This window comes from Neomonachus schauinslandi, chromosome 3 (genome assembly GCF_002201575.2).
Source record: "Neomonachus schauinslandi chromosome 3, ASM220157v2, whole genome shotgun sequence".
Lineage (NCBI taxonomy): Eukaryota > Metazoa > Chordata > Mammalia > Carnivora > Phocidae > Neomonachus > Neomonachus schauinslandi.
In genome coordinates this window covers 172043469-172064181 of record NC_058405.1, presented here as the reverse complement: position 1 = coordinate 172064181, position 20713 = coordinate 172043469, and the positions used below count along the sequence as shown (strand labels likewise).

At 48.2% G+C, this 20713-nt stretch overlaps 1 protein-coding gene across 3 annotated transcripts in view; it reads left to right on the top strand.

The window, feature by feature from the left end:
• The first annotated feature begins 1802 nt into the window (after window positions 1-1802).
• Window positions 1803-20713, top strand: part of MREG (melanoregulin) — a 58986-nt gene continuing 40075 nt past the window's right edge. For all 3 annotated transcript variants that reach the window (XM_021702826.2, XM_021702825.2, XR_002481064.2), the window contains exons 1-2: window positions 1803-2153; window positions 19704-19863. In XM_021702826.2, the coding sequence (XP_021558501.1) occupies window positions 2059-2153; window positions 19704-19863 (255 nt within the window). In that variant the 5' untranslated portion in view covers window positions 1803-2058. The remainder of the gene's footprint in view (window positions 2154-19703; window positions 19864-20713) is intronic.

Here is a 20713-nt window from a genome sequence, read left to right as displayed (position 1 = left end):
ATTTGCATCTCCCTGAACAGCCCTTGGCACCCAGTTTCTTCTCAAGATGGCAGCTAGTGGATCCCACTGCCATCTAGATAGACCATATCATTGCCTCCACTCAAACACCTCCAACTCGGAGCTTAACTCGGAACAAAATCCAGCATCCTTGCAAAATCCTACAAGGTACCATATTCCATCATTTCCTATTACTCTTCGTCCTGGCCTACACCTCTCCAGGGCCCCTAGAATTCTCTCTCATGCACCCTATAGTTTATTCTCTGTCCTCTGGGATTTTGCACAGTCTCACTCTCCCTGAAATGCTCTTCCCTGTGATATCATAGCTAGCTTATCTCCTTCAAGTCTTGTCTTTAATGTCACCATATTAGGAGGCTTTCTGTGACCACCCCATTTAAAACTGCAGGCACCATCCCTCTCCCCAGCTCACACACACACACACACACACACACACACACACACACACACACCCCTCCCTGGCATTTCTTGTCTCCTTCCCTGCCTTATTTATCCCCAGAGCATGCATTACCTTCTAACACACTAAAGAACACACTTGTTTTGTTTGTCTAACTCTCCTCTTAGAATGTTTGCTCGAAGAGAATAGGGGTTTTTGTTTCTTTTGTTCACTGCAGTTTCCCCAGCGCCTAGTACAAGTCTGGCACATAACAGATGCTGATTAAGTATTTGTTGAATAAATCAGATTGGCAAAGATGAAAAATTAGATGGTGACTTGATTGGCGGGGGTATAGGGAAATAGATACTTTCAGCTGGTCAGAGTGCAAATTGGAATTGCCTCCTTGGGGAGCAATCTGGCAAGGTCCATTAAAATTTAAAAAGGCATCTTACTAAGACCCAGCATTTGGCTGCCAAGCATTTACTCAATAGATATACACGTCTAAACACATAGTTCAAGGATGCTCATTGGCGCATTATTTTAATGACAAAAGGCCGAATGAACTGAAATGTCAGTAGATAGGGGTCTGCTTGAATAACATATGGGAACCGGTATGACAGCTTAATAAATAACTGTTAAAATGATAGAGGAAGATATACATGTATTGCTGTGGGACGGTCCCCAGGATCCCCTGGGGGGAAAAAATGGGGGGGGTATGCCGGCGTTTGGGGGGGGGGGGGAAGAGGGGAATGTAAGTACACATGCTTACAAGTTCGTACAAGCATACGTAAGTATATAAATAAGTACATAAATAACTCCGGAAAATTGCAAGAAACTAATGAAAGAGGTTGCCTGTTCTGTTATTTAAGGGCTGGTGAGCTTGAAAACGACTGGAAAAATTATCGTGAATATAGTACTTAAAAAAAAAAAAAAACCCGCTTCTGGGGGCGTCTGGCTGGCTCAGTGAGTGGAGCGTGGGACTCTTGATCTGGGTTCGAGTTTGAGCCCCATGTTGAGTGTGGAGATTACTTAAGAATAAAAAAATCTTGAAAAAAAAAAAAAACACGCCACTTCGTAATGTGACAATCCATGCTCTTCTACTAGCTTTTACTCTGTGTGGGACTGACCTGGTAAAAAAAATCTGCCCTAAACTCTGCTTTGAAGGCACGGAGTAGGAAGGAGGACCTTTTATTTCCTGGGGCAGTGAAGCCAATAAAACGTATGAATAGATTCAGCCTAACCTCGTGCTCCTGACTCGAGGGCTCGCCCCCTCCTTCCCCCAGCCCCGGGCCGCCCGTCGGAGGTGCCGGCTGCCTGGAGTCCCCGCTTCCTCCTGAGAGGGCAGCAGCGGAGCGTCTCGGAGACGCATGCGTCCCAACTGGCACCCGGGGAATTAAAAGAAAGGGGGGGAAGCCCCAACCAAACAGGCGCCCCAAACAAAACCCAAGTGGAGGAAAGCGCGCGGCCGCGCACACCCCGGCCGTGCAGGCGTCTCGGCCTCGCTCGCGTCCCCGGCCGCGGCGTGATGCGCACGGACCCGCCCGCGACGCCCGGGCCGCGACTGTCCCTGCAGCTGGACGCCGGCCGGGTGGCCGCGCCCCAGCCGCGCTCGCTCGCCGCCGCGGCCGTCTCCCCGTGTGCCGGCGCCGCGGGGCACCTCGCTCCCCATGGGGCCGCGGGACTGGCTGAGGACCGTGTGCTGCTGCTGCCGGTGCCGGTGCCTGGAGGAGCCCGCCGCGCCCGAGAAGGAGCCCCTGGTCAGGTGGGTGCGCGCCCCGGGCCGTGAACTGGGCTTTCCGTGGCGGCGGCGGGCGGCGCGGAGCCGGGTACCTGTGTGCCCGTCCCAGCTGGGGAGGGAGGGGGCTCGCTTCACGGTCGCACTGAGGCGCCCACTCAGCCCCTCGGCCCCTTCCTGGGGATCCTGTCCCTTGGGTGGGATTTTTGCCCGCGAGCACAAACCTCCGGAGGCGCGGGAGACCCGAGTGGACGCCCGCGGGAAGCGCCGAGCGAAGCGCGGGAGAGAAGTTTGTGTCGGCGTCCCATCTGGAGGATTTGCTGTGCCTGACCGTGTATTTAATAGGCGTATTTCAGTGGAACAGGGGACTGTGAGTTTCTGTTCCAGGAAAAAAGTTGGATACTGTGCATTCAATGTTATTACCAAAGAAGGACAAGTTTAGGGGACTGAGCCCAGGTGATACTTTTCACATAAAAAAAATGCTTATTTTCTGTAGGGACAGCCTATTCACTAGGATGTTGACTCATTCATTACAGGCTAAGTTAGGAAGTGTGAGGAAATGGAACGCACATTTGCAGTGCGCTTAATGGCTCTCTTGAGGGGGCCAGGTGACACAGTTTTGTCCTGGGCTGTCATTTTAAGCAGTTACTTTTGTACCTTCACCGTGATGAAATGAGGGTTCCTCTAGGTCATGCCTACGGGGTAGCTAGGACAGCAACACAAGATTTAAAATGAAATTGGGCACAGGACATGAGGGGAAAGTAAAATACTGAAGCAGCGTTTCTTGTGAAACATGCAGCTAACATGATAAAGCTTTCGCAAGTTTTCAAAAGCATGATTTACCTTTTCTTACTCTGTCAAGTCCAAGCACTTCCCTTGACTTTTGAGGTCTTACGTAACCCCTTACTGCCTGTCCACTCTTATTTTCCAGCATATTAAATACTGTGCACTCCTTGATTTAATCAGACAGGCGTCCTTGCTGCTCTAGGAACAATCCAACTTTCTTATTCCCCCCAAGCTTGCCTTGACCTTTATCCTTCCTGCCCCCTCCAACCAGCTAAATGCTGGTTCTCAAGCCTCTCCCCACCCCAGCAGCTCTCTTTGATGACTTTGAGCTTATTCATCTCTCACTTCTATGATTTAGGGTTTAGAATTTACCATCTGCCCCTCACTGTTTAGTGAGCACACATGTATGTAGATATATATGTCATATCTGTTTTATATATAGAAACGATTGTACACACGGTGCACAATGTTTTTGTGTGCTCTTGCTGATGGTTTCAACAAGAAACCTAGATTATTAGGTTAATATGGACAGGGAGACATCTAGTAAACTACCCTTAGTCTTAAAAGAAGTGGCTAACGATCTGGAATTTCATGCTTGCTTGTACGTGCAACTTGTCAATATTCACTGTAACGAGAAATACAGTACTCATCCTCAATGTCTTGGGTCTTTCCAGTTTTCCATCCCGGATTGCTATTTGAGTTAATAGTTTTGGTTATTTAAAAATCACTCGCCACTTGCCCTTCCTTGGCCCGCCCCATCCCCTGCAACCACTTACCTGCGGTCTGCCTTCCCAGGTTTGCCTCTTCTGGAAATTGTGTATAAATGGAATCGTACACAAAGTGGCCTTGGCACCTGGCTTCTTTCACTCAGAATCATGTTTTTGAGTTTCATCCATGTTGTAGCATTTATCAGCACTTCATTCCTTTTTACGGCTGAATACCCTTCTTTTGTTTGGCTTTTGTACATGTTATTTATCCATTCACCAGTGGATGGACATTTGGGTTCTTTCCACTTTTTGGCTGTGAACATCTGTGTACAAGTTTTTGTGTGGACGTATGTTTTCAGTGACCTTGGGTTTATTCCTAGAAGTGGGATGCTGGGTCATACAGGAATCCTCCATTTAACTTTTTGACAAACTGCCAGACTGTTTCCCAAAGTGACTGGTTTGAAATCTTTTTTTTTTTTTAAGATTTTATTTATTTATTTGACAGAGAGAGACACAGCGAGAGAGGGAACACCAGCAGGGTGAGGGGGAGAGGGAGAAGCAGGCTCCCCGCAGAGCAGGGAGCCCGATGTGGGACTTGATCCCAGGACTCTGGGATCATGACCTGAGCCGAAGGCAGTCGCTTAATCGACTGAGCCACCCAGGCGCCCATGATTGGTTTGAAATCTTGATGTGGTGAAATCATGGGGCCAGATGGTCTTAGTTTTTATTTTATGGAGAACTTCATTCTTTATGTCTTTTTTTTTTTTTTTCATTTATAAAAGAAGGTTTTGTATATATGCTCTGCCCCTAACCAGATCCTTTTTGGTGACGTAATGGTTTTCAAATTTTGTTTCGTGCCGCAAGGGAACAGTGCCGGGATGAGGTGTGCTTGGGGTAATGACAAAGTGTCATTTGTGTATGCGGTCACCTGCGGGCCTTTTCCAGCACGCATCAGGGATTTTTGTGAGTTCAAGAAAAGCAACTCTGAGTCTCATCTCCTTTGCCAATCTGATCATGAGTTTTGTGTTTTGATCTTGTTCTTTTTTTTTTTTGCCTTTTCTGGAACTTTATACCTGAAGGGAAATGCCTGTTCCTTGTCTGGTTTACGTCTGTATTTCTCTCTGTTCCGCTAGTTCTTTATTTCGCCTTTTTCTAGAAATACGCTGAGGCTTCCCCTGACTGAAAATTCATCCTGATATTGCCAAGCCCTTCACTTACCATCCTTTGCTTCCTTTTGTGTCGGGCACAAAGGTTTTGAAAGAGTTGTCAACTGTACCCCCCACCCCCACTTCCTTCTTTACCACCCATTCCCCATGAAATCTGGTTTCTTTCTTTTTTAATTTTTAAAAAATATTTATTTATTTTTGAGGGGGGAGAGGAGCAGAGGGGGAGAGAGAGAGAGACAGAATCCCAAGCAGACTCCCCGCTGAGCAGGGAGCCAGACACGCGTGGCTCCATCCCATGACCCCGAGATCACCGGCGGAGCTGAAATCAAGAGTCAGAGGCTCAACGGACTGAACCACCTAGGTGCCCCTGAAATCTGGTTTCTGGCCTCTGCTTGATTACATGAAAATTGCTGTCTTGCAAGTCACAAGAGAAAGAAATCTGATGTTCTTTTCTCAGTGTGCAAGCCATACCTCTGTGCTGACCATCCGTGCTTGCTTTCACACTTCTCTTTCCCTGGCTTGTCTGATTTTGCGTTCTCTGGTTTCTGCCTGTGATCGGTCCAGTCATGCTGGTCTCTCCCCTGGTGTCTTTGCCGATGCCATATTTGTTAGCTAGACATCTTTTTGTTTTTTTCTACTTCTTAAGCTTCTGCTCTGTTCTCCAGGCCCATTTCAGCTGCCATTTTTTTTTTTTTAAAGATTTTATTTATTTATTTGACAGAGAGAGACACAGCAAGAGAGGGAACATAAGCAGGGGGAGTGGGAGAGGGAGAAGCAGGCTCTCCGATGAGCAGGGAGCCCGAAGTGGGGCTCGATCCCAGGACCCCAGGATCATGACCTGAGCTGAAGGCAGATACTTAATGACTGAGCCACCCAGGGGCCCCATCAGCTGCCACCTTTGTGAGGGAGCCTTAGAAAGTCTCCCCAAGCAGTTATGGTGTCTCTTTACTTTCTCTCTACCCCTCGGGTCACTTCTGGTTATGACAGTTCTAAGCTGGGTGCTGCCACCCCAGCTTGACTGGAGGTTCTACTCTGGGTTGGAGGGGCTAAATCCAGCTCACCTGCCAACCCTGCTGGGCCCAGCACAGTGCTCAACATGGGGTAAGAACTGAATAGCTACTTTTTGATGGGTAATGATTACAATACTAGCTGTTCATTTGTTAATTTCCATGTGTAAATTTTAAAAAAATTTATTTAAAACAAAATGCTATTGAGCCAACACACATACACCCAGGATGCACTATTTCTATAAAGTTAAGAAGGAAAGTAGATGCAGTCATGAGAGATAGGTGGAGGGCTTCAATTCTATCACTGTTTTCTTATGGTGGATGCTGGGTGTAAGCCATTGCGTGAGTGAGGTTTCTTTGCATACCTTCTGTCATTAGTCATCCCTAGGACTGAATGAAATAGGTGTTATTTACCTCCATTTTATAAAGGAAGAACCCAAGGCTTAGAGAGTTGAAATGAATTCAGAGTCACAGTTGGTAAGTCGGAGAGCCAGAATTTGAATCCAGGTCTGTCAGACTTCCAAGTCCATGCCTTGCATTGTAAAAAATTCAGAAAACTACCAGATATTTTCCAGAAGTAACTTATAATACTTATGCATGAGAAACTGGTGGATATCAGTAGCCTTCACTCCTGTCTGTTTTGGCCCCTTTCTCCTTCCCTTTTTCCATGTCCTTCATAGCTATAGTTCTTTTACCTAGAAGTGGAAGCAACCAGGCCCCGTGAAGTGAGCCCAGTGGGAGTTAGGAGACCTGAGTCCTAGTTTCAGCTATTAACTAGCTGTGGGATTTGGGGGGGGGCCTCTTTACCTTCCTCAAACTTTAGTTTCTTCTTTTGCAAAATGGGGAGATCAGACTTTTTTTTTTAAAGATTTGTTTTAGAGAGAGAGAGAGTATGAGAGCAGGGGGAGGGGCAGAGGGAGAGGGAGGGAAAGAATCCTCAAGCAGACTCCTCGCTGAGCGCGGAGCCCCAGACGGGGCTCGATCTCATGACCCTGAGATCATGACCTGAGCCGAAATCAAGTCGGACTCAATTGACTGAGCAACCCAGGTGCCCTGGGAGATCAGACTTTGATGCATGATCTTGCAGGGCTGTTCCAGGCTTGATGCAAATCGTCCTCCTCCTGCGGGCTTATGTCCGCTGAAATTGTTTGACTGGGACCCCAGGGGCAGTGAGACCATCTGTGGTACAGGGAAGGAACCTGAAGGCCCAGGGCATATGCATCACAACCACTTGTCCAACTCCTTAGCTGCCCAGGGCTGTTTCACCAGCGAATAGGTGAGCAGTCATCTCTAATGCCAGGAAGCTTGGTCACAGGTCTCAAGAAAGGACATAAGACCTGACCTTCACACCAGGCTTCAGGCCCAAAGAAAGCCAGAGGTTTTGTTCAGTCTCATTGTTTTCTCCCCCTTCACTCCGATTTTAGGACAGAGTTGTCTAAGAATCATCTTTTCCATCATCTTGGAAGGTTTGAGGTTGTGCACACCGTTCTTCTCTGTCCTGCCTATATTCCTAAAATAAATAGTGATCAAACCACAAGGAACCAATGTGCACTGAGGACAAATGGATTGTTTTGGAAAGGCTAGATTATTGATCATTTGTAAAAGAGTGAATGACTTTTTGGCTCAAGGTTTCATGTTACTAATGAAAAGAAACATAAGGGGTGTGTATCATTAGTTTCCTAGGACTGGCACAACAAAGTACCACAAATCTGGTAGCTTAACCCAACAGAAATGTGTGCGTTCACGGTTCTGGAAGCTCTAAGGACTCTAGGGAGAATTGCTTCTTGCAGGTTCCAACTTCTGGTGGCTACTAGTGTTCTTGGCTTCTGGCTGCCCACTTCCAGTCTTTGCCTCTGTTTCCTTCCATGTGCCTCTTCTCCTCTGTCTCAAATACCCCTCTCTTTGCTCTTGTAAGGATATCAGTCATTGGAGTTAGGGTCCATCATAAATCCAGCTTGATCTCATCTCAAGATCCTTAACTTAATCACAGCTGCAAAGCCCCTATTTCTGAATAAAGTCACATTCACAGGAACCGGGGGTTGGGACTTGGACAGATCTTTTGTGGGGGACACTCTTCAACCCACTATGGGGTACTTTCGGGAAAATGTTTGAGCTCAGAGCACTGGTTTTTATTTCACTTTTATAGCATGGCTTTCTTCCATCCATGGTAAAAGCATGCTCTTGCCATATAAAAATCCCCCCCAAGCATGAGTTGTGGCCCTTGAAATGACATGATTCTGGAAGTGCAGCTGCAGTTAGCCTTTGAGCAGAGCGATGTCCCAGTCCTCCGGCACCAGAGTCCACTGCCATATGACATCCAATAGGGACAGACCTCAGAGATCTGGAAGAGCCTACGATGCAGTGTGAAGGGAGGGCCGTGCAAATGTCACTCTCTAAAGCCTACTTCACAAGGGTCACTTTGAAGTGTGTCGGGGAGTACAATTCTTACGCTCTAATTTTTACTTACTCTAATCTCTGATTTTTTATTGGCTGTCGATAACTGATAAACACCATGACCACCAACTTGTTGAAAAGCCACAGAAGAGAGGGAGAGAATTACAACCGTGGCTGAGTTTTTTTAAAGATTTTATTTCTTTATTTGACAGAGAGCACAAGTAGGCAGAGTGGCAGGCAGAGGGAGAGAGAGAAGCAGACTACCTGCTGAGCAGGGAGTCCGACATGGGGCTCGATCCCAGGACCCCGGGATCATGACCTGAGCCCTGGCTGAGTTTTTATTCGTGGCTCTCTCTTAAGCCACCCAAGTGAACCACGTGATGAGCGTCCACATGGCTTTAGCTCCCTGCTCTCCTCTACACCCACCCCCCCCCACCGTCCAGCCTCCACTCCTGAGAGCAGAATTTACGCGCATATGTATCTGCCGGTGGTGCACAGAGACAGCCTTCTGTGTCTCCTTTTTCTGCAGTGCCTGGAGTTCCCAGCAGGGAAAAAGAAAATAAAATCTCAGTTTGCTCTTGAGGGTTGTTTCCTGCTATTCTGAGAAGGAATTGAACAGGGCCTGCGAGTGTGGGCAACAGAATGGAATTTCTCAGACCATAAAGGAACGCTGGGTGTGCACTATGCTTGGGCGCCATTCTAAGCAGCGGAATCACCAATAAAAAGCACAAAAGTGCAAAAAACATGGCACTAAATACACAACGAAAAGGACACTTGTCTACACTACGAGAGCCGAAACAGAAAGCAGAGCGACATCTTGTTGGAGCTCAGCCGGGGACATGCCCCTTGAGTGCTGCAAAAGCACCCCCAGTATCAATTTGGGATGACAGATAAATTTTGGTACGTGGGTAAATGTGCAAATATGGGAATGATGAAGCTCAGCTGTAACTGTGTCTGTAATCCCCACTTGACGGTTGGAGAAACTGAGGCACAAGAGCTTGGGTACCTTGCTCAGAGGCATACTTGCCCGAGCTGAGGTTCAAATCCTCAGGAGGATTTGAAGGAGAAGGGGCTGCCTCGTACGCAGGGAGATGTATAACTAGCTTTTTATGTGATGTGTGCTAGAAATTGTGTTTGCAGTATGAAACCTGCCCCGAATTGTTATAACCCGGGGTTGAGAGCCCTCGGGCCCATTTTTCTGTATTCAGGCTGCCCGTGGGAAAGCAGGTGCCCGTGGGAAAGACGGGTGGTGGGTTTAAGACACTTGGGAGGCAGTCACCACCAGTTCGAGAGGAACAATAATCCTTTACATGTGTGGAGTTTTTCATTTAACAGTGTGGACTCACATGACCTCCGAGCTGAGTAAATTGTTTTCTACCCTTGGAAGGGCTTAAAAAAAACGTTGGCTGAAGTGTTCGTGTCAGTGAGATCTCTCTGACTGGGGCCCAGATGGCCTGACTCTTTCCCCTTAGTGTGCCGCAGGGCGCACCCCCCCCATGCCCCCTCTCACCCTCCACCCCTACCCCCCCGCCCCCCCAGCTAACGCAGCTCGGCCATGACTTCCTGCAGAACCTGCAGGTACAAAGCCCAGAGCCCTGGGCCAGACAGTGATTCATAGGAAGCGCCTGGCAAGGCACAAAGGATTCCTACTGTAGGAATCGGCTCCCAGCTCGAAGAATCTATTGCAAAGCCTGGATTTTTACCTTCTTGAAAGCCAGAGGGGGGAGAGGCGTGGGTCAAGGGCACAGTTCCCAGAACGGCGCCTCAGGTCCAATGAGTAGGAGGTGAATGCTTTACCAAGAAGTCAGCCACTCAAGGTTCACAGAAGGATGACTTATAAAGGTTTTCTTCCCAAGAGACCTCCAGAGTCCTTCTTCCCCTTTTAGTGAATTGCATGAGTCAGTCTTAGTGACATTGGAAGTTCCTGAGAAGATGAAATTTCTTTCTCTTATGCATCGTGTGATCTAGGTTTCCTGGAACTTTTTATTCTCTAGATAGCTTGAAGGGATCTTATCATTACACCTTTGTTTAAAAAGTAAATTCTGCTCCAGTGCTGGGTAAAATAAGTTTATTTTGTTAGCGATTGAAGTCCTTTTTAGTCTGGTGAATACATATTTGTTTGGTGCCAATTACATACTGTGCGCTCTGTTCTTTTGGGCCTTTTTTAGGAAATAATTTAGGTGAGACACTGTGTATCTGAAGTACCCCCCTACTGCCCAAAGGTGGTAAGAGTTTACTGAATTCCCCCCCCTCACTTATTATTTTTTTCCTTAACTTTAAAAAATCCAGGTTTGTATATGTGATATCAGAAACTAAAAACACGTAAAAATAGGTACAGTATAAACAACTATAAAGAAGTGAATATTCTTGTAACCACCATCCGGGGCAAGAGATAACTATGGCTAGTCCTGTATCTCCCACCCCTGATTGTGTCTAGATTTTTGTGATAGTCATTTCCTGGCTTTTCTTTAAAGCTTTACCATCTATGTGTGCACCTTGAAAATGTATTTTAGTTTTGCTTGCTTTTAAGCTGTACCTAAATGACATCAAACTGTGTGAGATCCATCCACTTTGCTGTGCGTAGCTTAACCTGTGATTCTCAGTGCTCCGTAGGGTATCCGTTTTGTTCACCCATTCTACTGTTGGTGGACTTTTGGGTGGTGTTGGCTGGTGAAATTTCTCATCCTTCAGCCATACGGGCCGTCCCTTGGGTCCTCAGATACACCAAGCATGCTCCTGTCTCAGGGCCCTTGCACTTCCTGCTCTACCTGTTTAGAATGTTCTTTCTCCACTTACCTGTATGGGTAACTCCCTCACTTTATCCAGGTCTCTGCTCAAAGTCATTTTATCAGAAAGTGCTTCCCTCACAACCCCTTTTAAAACAGTGCCCCCACCCCCTCACTCTGTCCCTTATTCACCATGTATTCCTTCCGACCCCTGAGCATCGCCTGACGTAAGCTTATGTGCTTATTGTCTGCTTCCTCCCGTGAGACTGTGAGCCCACCTTCGTAAACTTAAACAGCTAAAAAATGTTAAGAGTTTGTCTGTGAGTCTGGAGACAGGGATTTCCAGCCTCATTTCTACCATTCAGAGCCCTATGAACTTGGGAAACAACAATTCATCACTTAGCAAATATTTATTGAGCATCTCCTATGTGCCAGGAGCTGTTGTAAGCACTGTCGCAAGTCATATACCACAATATCACCGAGCCAAGTAGGTAGTGATCCTCTCCTCCTTTTATTCTAGTGGGGGGAGGAAGCAGCAAATATAATAAGTAAATTGGAAGATAAATATGTGTGTAGGAAATAGAAAAGGCAGAGCATGGGAGGGGGGTACGCTTGCCATTTTAAGTAGATTGGTCAGCTCCTCATCCAGGAGCTAATGTTTAAACAGAGATTTGAAGGCGGGGAGGGAGTGAGGCATGTGGATATCTGGGGGAAAACATTCTAGGTAGAAGGATCAGCCAGTGTGACTGGGGGGTTCAGAGGACAGCAAAGAGGCCAGAGTGGCTGGGATGTCATATGGGGCCCAATAGAATACTGAATGACTGGCTTATATTCTAGGTCAAATGGGAGCCACTGCAGGGTTTTGAGGGAGGGGCAGCATGGTCTGATTTACATAGTAAGGAGATCACTTTGGCTGTTGTGTTAGGTATAGAATTGGTGGGAGGCAACAGTAGCCAGCAGTAGGCGGAAACAATGAGTAGAGGGATTCCTGTGCCAGGTGTAAGACAGACCCACCCTGGTTCACCAGACCCCAGACTCTGCTGGGGTGTGCTCATGCCTGCCCCTTTTATCCTTGGCTCAGGGTGGCAGAGGTAGAGGTGGATATTTTCTGAATGTAGAGCCAGAAGGATTTTCTGATGGATTGGAGGTAGGGGATGAGAGAGCCAAGAGTGACGTCAGGATTTTGGCCTGAGCAGTTGAAAGGATGGAGTTTCCACGATCTGAGTGGAGGCTGCTGGTGCTTGGTTTTAACCATGGTGAGCTCGAACTGCTTATCACACTTCCACAGAAATGGGAAGAAGCAGTACGTGTAGGAGTCTGGGGACACAGGTAAGTGTAGACTTAGGAACGTGCCTCACGTGGATGGTATTTGAAGCCATGAGAGGGGGTGAGGTGAGCGGGAGTGGTGCAAGCAGACCGGAGACCAAGGATTGGGTCCCATCCTCCTGAGCCCCCCTGCCCACTTCCCAGGGTTCTTGTCAGGGCCATCTTCAAGCCGGAAAGCACTGGACACGTGCACAAGACGAGATGGCACAGGGCTCTCTGTCAGCCCCAGGGACGGAAGGCAGGGAGGGCAGGGGCACAATGGGCACCAGGGCCAGAAAAGGGGCCCCCGATCGGGGCTTTTCTTCCTTCACATTGAGGCAGGTGGTACCTCTGGCATTGAAGAGAGTCATGGACCTCGGTGGGGAAAGGCTGAGAAAAACTCTGTCATCTATGGAACCGTGTTTAGATTGGGGGTCAAGTGATGGATCAGCCAGGTGTGAGAAAGAGCCAGGGTATCTGGTGGGAGGGAAGGAAGGAAAAAAAGGAGGGAGGGAATGTAGGAAGGCGGGGACGGAGAGAGAGAGAAAGGGGAAAAAACAAAGAGGAAGGACAGAGGGGGGAAAGGAGAGGGAGAGGATCTTGGATCCTCCTGCTCCGTCACTGGGAGCCTTCCTTAGCAAGAGGAAGGAGAGGTCTGGAAGCCACGGGCTCAATAGGAGACCAGTTCTCAGTGGGGAATCAGATGAGGTGTCCTTAGGTAGTCAAGGGGGTGCCACCAAACGGCCTTCGGGGTCTGTTTTTTGAGACTTTGGTTGCTGTTTATTGGAGATTTTTAAAAAATCATTTATTTATTTATCAGAGAGAGAGAGAGCACGTGCACGCGAGAGAGCACACAGGGTAGGGGAAGGCAGAGGGAGAGGGAGAGAATCTCAAGCAGACTCCCAGCTGAGCACAGAGCCCCACATGGGGCTCGATCTCGTGACCCTGAGATCATGACCTGAGCTGAAACCAAGAGTCGAACTCTGAACCAGCTGCACCACCCAGGCGGCCCTGTTGGAGATTTTTATCTTTTCACTGTCTTGAGGGCTTCAGCCTTACACCACCGATCTCTGACCCACGGCCTGTCTGTGGGGAGAGCTGGGGGGGGGGTCACTGCAGCTCCAGGTGTCAGCAGCGGTATTCTGTGGGGTAGGGAGGACTCACAGGAAGCTCTGGAAACTCTTGGTAAGCAGCCTTAGTGGCCGCCGGCTCTTTGCACCTGCATTCCCCAGGCAGGGAGTCCGGTGTTCCCAGATCTTGAGTCTCCTGGGAGCTGCAGGTGGGTTGAAAGAAAAGACTCCCAAGGGATTGGGTCTTGTGCCCCCAGGTGGGACTAGGAGTGGAATCATCCTACCTTTTGCGAGTGAAAGCTGCTTCTGCTTCTAATGTGACTTCAGAGCCACCTCTCAAATGCCCAAGCTTAATAAAATATTTATCACCAGCAGATGGTGGCCAGAGGCAAAACAGCTGCTCTCACTTTCTTTAGAACCTTTCCGAAATCATATGGGGGAGGGAGAGAAAGTCAAAGTTCCCGACTCAACAGCCCCCCTTCATCCCTGCCTTTTGTCCTCCCTGGGCTTCTTGGGCTCAGACCTCAGGGCCTTTGCACTGAATTCTCTTTACACAAGCCCCAGAGTCCTTCCCAGAGGTACCCGAGCTGCTTCTCCAGTCGTTTGCTTTAGGCATTTCTTTTTTTTTTTTTTCCTGGTCTCTCCACCTTAAGGGTTTACAATTTTAGAATAAAATGGATTGATGCCTGGACTGGGTGGGTGGTGCAGGATAAAAGGAACAGGGACTAGCATGCTGGAGCAAAGAATCTGGGATCAGTGAGTCGGGCGGGCTCTGACAGAACCCTCCCTCACTTTCATCTTGACCAGTATGTGGCTGAGCAGATGGGCAGGCCACATTCCACACTCAGGAGGACGGCAGGAGCCCCAGGCAAACAGCACGGGTCAGAGTCATTGCTCTCTCAGAGGCAGAAGGGCGCGATGCTCTTGCCTGTTTTATGCCATTCCCCTGGGTGTCAGTGACTAGGCAGTCCGAGGCCCGTGGGACGCCAGGGCAACACGGCTCCTAATTAGGGTAGCGTTATAGTTGTGGAGAGAACTCTGGAGGCCCCACCTGCCTAGAGGCAGGAGCCCTTTGAACAGGCCCGGTGTTGACCTCCCTGCAGAGCTGCATTTGGGTTTGCAGACCAAGCAGGAGAGGCTGTGTTTCACATTGGCTGGAGTCATGCATGTTCCTGTGTGTGTGTGTGTGTGTGTGTGTGTGTGTGTGTTGGAGTGAAAGACAGACAAAGAGGGAGAGAGAGAGAGAGATTGGCTTTGAGAGGCAGGGGGACTAGCCAGGGAGGCACCTGTTGTAATCTTCTCAAAACATGCAAAGAAATTGTGGATCGCTAGCAGAAAGTGGGCTAGATTATTCATGATCAGATGTTGTTGATCACCGATAATGGGGGTGGATACTGGCTAATTTCTCAACCTCGGCTTTGGGAAAGTTTTAAAAAGGTGGCAGGGGTGAGTTGTGGCTGAGATTTCCTTTAATAGCTCACTCTGCTACATTCAACACGTACTTTTATTTATTTATTTATTTATTTATTTTTTTAAAGATTTTATTTATTTATTTGAGAGAGAGAGAGAATGAGAGACAGAGAGCATGAGAGGGAGGAGGGTCAGAGGGAGAAGCAGACTCCCTGCCGAGCAGGGAGCCCGATGCGGGACTCGATCCCGGGACTCCAGGATCATGACCTGAGCCGAAGGCAGTCACTTAACAAACTGAGCCACCCAGGCGCCCCAACACGTGCTTTTAAAGCACCTCCTCTGTGCCTGACCCTGCCAGGCCATGTGGGATGTCAAGAAGTGCAGAAAACAGGGGCGCCTGGGTGGCTCAGTTGGTTGGGCGACTGCCTTCGGCTCAGGTCATGATCCTGGAGTCCCGGGATCGAGTCCCGCATCGAGCTCCCTGCTCGGCAGGGAGCCTGCTTCTCCCTCTGACCCTCCCCCCTCTCATGTGCTCTCTCTCATTCTCTCTGTCTCAAATAAATAAATAAAATCTTAAAAAAAAAAGAAGTGCAGAAAACAGTCCCTGCCTGGAGGAACTTTCCAGCCGGTGGCAGAGTCAAGACTCACACGAATGAAACAAATTCGGGGACGAGGAAGAGAGCGGTTTCAGGAAAGTACTAGGGTTTCGAGGCCTTGGAGGGAAATGTCCCGTGCATTGGGAGCCCGGGTGGTATCTCTGGGGTCGCAGGGCCGGGAGGAGCCACCCTGGGGGGAATTTGCCGGTTTGTATGGGGACCGCGGCACACGTGTACTCGTTATCTGAGCCGCTCCATTTGTGGGTGTCCAGCATTTGGCTGTCCAGTCTGTGACACGTGGCTGCTTGGAGCCACCCCACTGGGGACCTCCTGCTGGGAGGACTGTCAGCTGGCCGTCAGTCCTCGACAGACGGTTAAGCAACACCAGGGTCTGGTCCGTGTCTGCAAAGGGGGGGATAGCGTTCCCTACCCTTCTGACCTCAGATGGCCCTGTCACAGGAAGCATGGGATGTGGGAGCCCTCGGACGAAGCTCTGTGTAGTGCTGCAGTGCTTTCTCAATAGTGTAAAATCTACTTAGGCGGAGAGCCGTCCGAGGCAGCACCCTTCAAGTTAGGGACACCTCTCCGGGGTCTGCCTGCCCTTTGGAATTCCTCCCGGCCCCACCTTCTGTCTTCCTTGTGGCTCACCTGCTCTCTCCAGTCGACCCCCATCCCCCGCGCTGTTTCAGTCTAGCTGTTCCCGGAGGCCTTTCCTTACTCCTCAGGCCCAGGCCGGGCTTCCGATGCTACGGCTTCCAGGTGATGGAAATGCACGTGCATTTCTCCCTAGTCTAGATGGCCAGCACCATCCTCGTTCCTCAGCCCGGATCCTGACCTCCCTGTGAATGTCCCGTAGGCTCAGGGTCAACCGTGGCCTCCTCTGCGCGGTGCCAGTTGAAGGCATCCCTCTCCCTCGTCAGCTAGGCCTCTGCTCGCACCTCGGGGCCGCCTGCCACCGGGCTCCAGCATCTCGGGATGTCCGTTCCCGCCCTGTTTCCGCAGCCACCCCCTTGCCCGTGCTCGCCCCAACCAGTATTTCAGACGTTTAGAATGACATATGTATTTGTTAGCAGAACTCCCCCTTCCCTGTGCCCCAAAGAAACCTTCGTTGTAACTCTAAAAATGAGATTTAAATCGAGCAGCCCTGGTGGTTGTGGCTGGTTTGTGGGCTTCTGTCTCTGTCTGCCCATCTCCTGCGGCACTCCTTCCCCTCCAACTGCCCCCTGGGCCCCTGACAGAGGACCTCAAAGATCAGGTCATGAACACCGCACCTGCCATCTTGGCATGGCCTCCTAGGCCGTGTCCTTGTTCCTTCTTCCCCCGAGTTGTTTCTATTTTTGTTTTTTTAAAGATTTTATTTATTTGTTTGACAGAGAGAGAGAGAGACAGCATAAGCAGGGGAAGCAGCAGACAGAGGGAGGAGGAGAAGCAGGCTCCCCGCTGAACAGAGAGCCCAGGACCCTGGGATCATGACCCGAGTCAAAGGCAGACGCTTAACTAGGTCACCCAGGTGTGCCCCCCCCACGCCGAGTTGTTTCTAAAACCCAGACCTGACAAGGCTCAGAATCCCCTTAACACTCGACAGTTCACAGAATAAAGCCCGAACTCCAGCACTGTCATCACTCTGACCCCGAACGACCTTTTCTTCCTCCCATCCTTCTGTCTCCCTCTGTGCATGCACTGTGTGGTGTAGCCATACAGGGAGGCGTGGAATCTCCCAGCCCTGTGGGCACCTCAGAGGCTCCTGCTGTTCCCTCTGCCGGGAACACCTTTCCCTTGGCTTCTCCTGGCGACAGGCTGCGCTTCCTCAGGTCTGGGCTAGATGTCGCCTCCACAAAACCTTTCTTGAACTTCCTTCTCATCACACAGGTTGTCACTCCTTCTCTGGCTCTATGACATTCTGTTTATACTTAAAAAAAATTTAATCTCACTTATCTCATTGCACTTATAGTCACAGTAAGGGCGGGGGCAATGTCCTATTTGTTTTCAAGTCCCCAGAGAACCCTGGTGCCCCGGATACAGCAGGCATCCATTCCATGTTCGTTGAATCGACAACTGATGGAATGAATGAATGAATTTGACATGCTTGTTAAAGCCCGTGTGGCCAGGGCACTGAGGCCTCATTTGCCTCTTCTTTTGTCGACTCATCATTTTTTTTTAAAATTTTTTAATTTAAATTCAATTTAGTTTGCGTAGAGTGTGTTACTAGTCTTGGAGGTAGAGTTTAGTGATTCATCGTTGCAAACAACACCCAGTGCTCATTACATCACGTGCCCTCCCCAATGTCCATCACACAGTTACCCCTTCCCCACACCCCCTCCGCTCCAGCAACCCTTAGTTTGTTTCCTTTGATAAAGAGTCTCTTACGGTTTACCTCCCACTCTGTTTTTATCTTATTTTTCCTTCCCTCCCCCTCAGTTCTTCTGTTTTGTTTCTTAAATTCCACATATAAGTGAAATCATGTGGTATTTATCTTTCTCTGACTTATTTCACTTAGGATCATGCCCTCTAGCTCCATCCACATTGTTGCAAATGGCAAGATTCCATTCTTTTTGATGGCTGAGTAATATTCCAGTGTGTGTGTGTGTATGTGTGTGTGTGTGTGTGTGTACACACCCCACACCTTCTTTATCCATTCATCTGTCGATGGACATCTGGGTTCTTTCCATAGTTTGGCTATTGTGGACATTGCTGCTATAAACACTGGGGTGCAGGTGCCCCTTCGGATCACTACATTTGTATCTTTGGGGTAAATACCCAGTAGTGCAATTGCTGGGTCATAGGGTAGCTGTATTTTCAACTTTTTGAGGAACCTCCATACAGTTTTCCAGAGTGGCTGCACCAGCTTGCATTCCCAACAGCAGTGTAGGAGGGTTCCGCTTTCTCCACATCCTCGCCAACATCTGTTGTTTCCTATCTTGTTAATTTTAGCCATTCTGACTGGTGTGAGGTGGTATCTCATTGTGGTTTTGATTTCTATTTCCCTGATGGCTAGTGATGTTGAGCACTTTTTCATGTGTCTGTTGACCATTTGGATGTCTTCTTTGGAGTACTGTCTGTTCATGTCTTCTGCCCATTTCTGACTGGATTCTTTGTTGGCTCATTATTCTGAAGAAGTGCTTTCTGCGTTTCTGCCTTTGCTGTGTTGGGCCGCCTACATGACAGCCGGGCGGCTGAGAGCACTGTGGCCGAGCAGTCTGGTTCCCCATTCGTTTCCCGATCGCTCTGATCCCTTTGTCCAGTCCCAGACCCTACATGCTGCACTGCAGCTAGAGGGATTTAAGGGTCCAGTGTCTCGGTCCTCTGCCTGAGGCAGATAGTGGCCTCCTGCTGGCCTTAGCTCTAAGATCCCCTCCCCACTTATGCTCCAGTGTTTACAAGTGGGCCCTGGCCCTCCCCAGGGCCTTTGAATGTATTGTTTCATTTGCCTGGAGCTATGTTCTTATCTTTCAACTTGAAGTTCAAGCACCCCTTCTTTACGTTGCCTACCTGATGCTTTCCCCCGCTGGCTCTCAAGGCTCTCTGAACTCCCCCTCTATAGCACGTCTCCCAGTTTTTCACCATATAGTCATCTGGTCATTCATTAATGTGATTCCCTCCCTGGGCTCTAGTGAGGTCCAAGGGTGGGGATCGTGTCTGTTTTGTTCACAGTTTTACGGAGCCCTGTGATTTACATGGAGTCAGCACTTCATACATATAATAATGAAGGGAACAGCCCCGGCATGACCCTGCCTGTGCGGTCCCACAGAAGCTCACCAGGGCCGGGTACAAGCAGGTCCTAAGTATGGGGCTTTGCTGCTCACCTCCTCCAGAAGCCCAAACATGGATACCACCTTGTAGAACGTAAATCCTACAACAAACACAAGAGACGGAATGACTGAACTTCTTACTCAACATCTCACATTGTCTGCTGAAAGTATTTGGATATGCATATTCATTTCTCCACTTTCTTGTGAGGAATTTGATAGACATTCTGTTGCCATTGTGTTCTCAGTTTATTGTGCTTCCGTGAAAAATTCACCTCTTTAGGTCAATTGTCAATTTCTTCTTTTAATCACACGAGAATTTTACCCCCCCTCTGTTGGATTTCCTTTTTTTGTTTTCACTGCTGGGATGTGTAGTGCTAAATTTCGTGTTGACTGTAGTAAAATCACCTCTACCCAGGCGTCTGCTTGCATCCGTTCTCTGCTATTTTTAAAGTGATTTTTAAAAGTGTTCTATTGTGCTATGCTTAATAATTAGAGACAATTCAGACCTTGTTATTAGAAATATATATACTTATATACTACATTGTATATTATACAGTATATAACATTTTATTTGTATTATATGTTACATGCGTATGATGTATACATTACATATATTACATGTATTACCAAATGCTTATACCCCTTTTTTTAAACACCATAGTGATAGCAATCCGTATTCTTCATTTGGAGCAACTCTGGCAAGAGATGATGAAAAGAATTTGTGGAGCATGCCCCACGATGTGTCCCACACAGAGGCAGATGACGACAGAATCCTGTACAATTTGATAGTCGTTCGAAATCAGCAGGCCAAAGATTCAGAGGTAAGCAGATCTTGCTGTGTGCCGATGATAATGGCCAGTCCGAAATAGCAGTGACCCAGAAGGCCAGCTTGGAATAAAGAAAAAAAAGGAAAAAGGAGATATTCGGAATGAGGGCAGGTATTTTAGCAGCCTGGGGTTGCTAATTATAGCTGGTCTTGGCCAACCTGCTGGATACACAGATAAGACTGACTTCCAGGTACGACCTCGAAGATGGAAGGATTATAGAAACAGCAAGGCTGTGTTACTGACGACGGATCATCTTCTGCGACTTACCCGTGCTTCTGTAATTTTTCCGGTTGCTTGGCAAGCCACAGTTAGAAGATTCAGACTGACGTGGAAGGGGATTTTGCGTTACAACGAATCGTGAATTAGTGGGGCCTGAATTAGTTTAATTATTTTTTCTGCTTCTTAAATTGTGCATGTTGATTAGATAGCAGCGTATCGTAATTTTTGTGATGAAGCATGAAATCAGTCTTTTTTTTTTTGGTAGTAGCAATGCTTAAAATTATTAATTTTTCAGAGCAGTTTTAGATTTATAGAGAAATAGAGCAGAAAGAACAGCCACTACCTCCAAGGTCCACAGTTTCCCCCATTATTAACATCTTGCATTGGGGCGGGGGGGGGTACATTTGTTACAGACAGTATTGATACATTTAGCTAAAGTCCAGAGGTTACATCAGGGTTCACTCTTTGTAGTGTATTGTACGGGTTTTGACAAATGGATAATGACAGGGGCTGAAAACACTCTTAATGAACTCTTATCCCCAAGTTATTGGTATGGGAACACTAGAATATTGAAAAGGACAGAACTACAGTAAGTTAAGAGAAAACAAGGGAGATCATGTTTTAT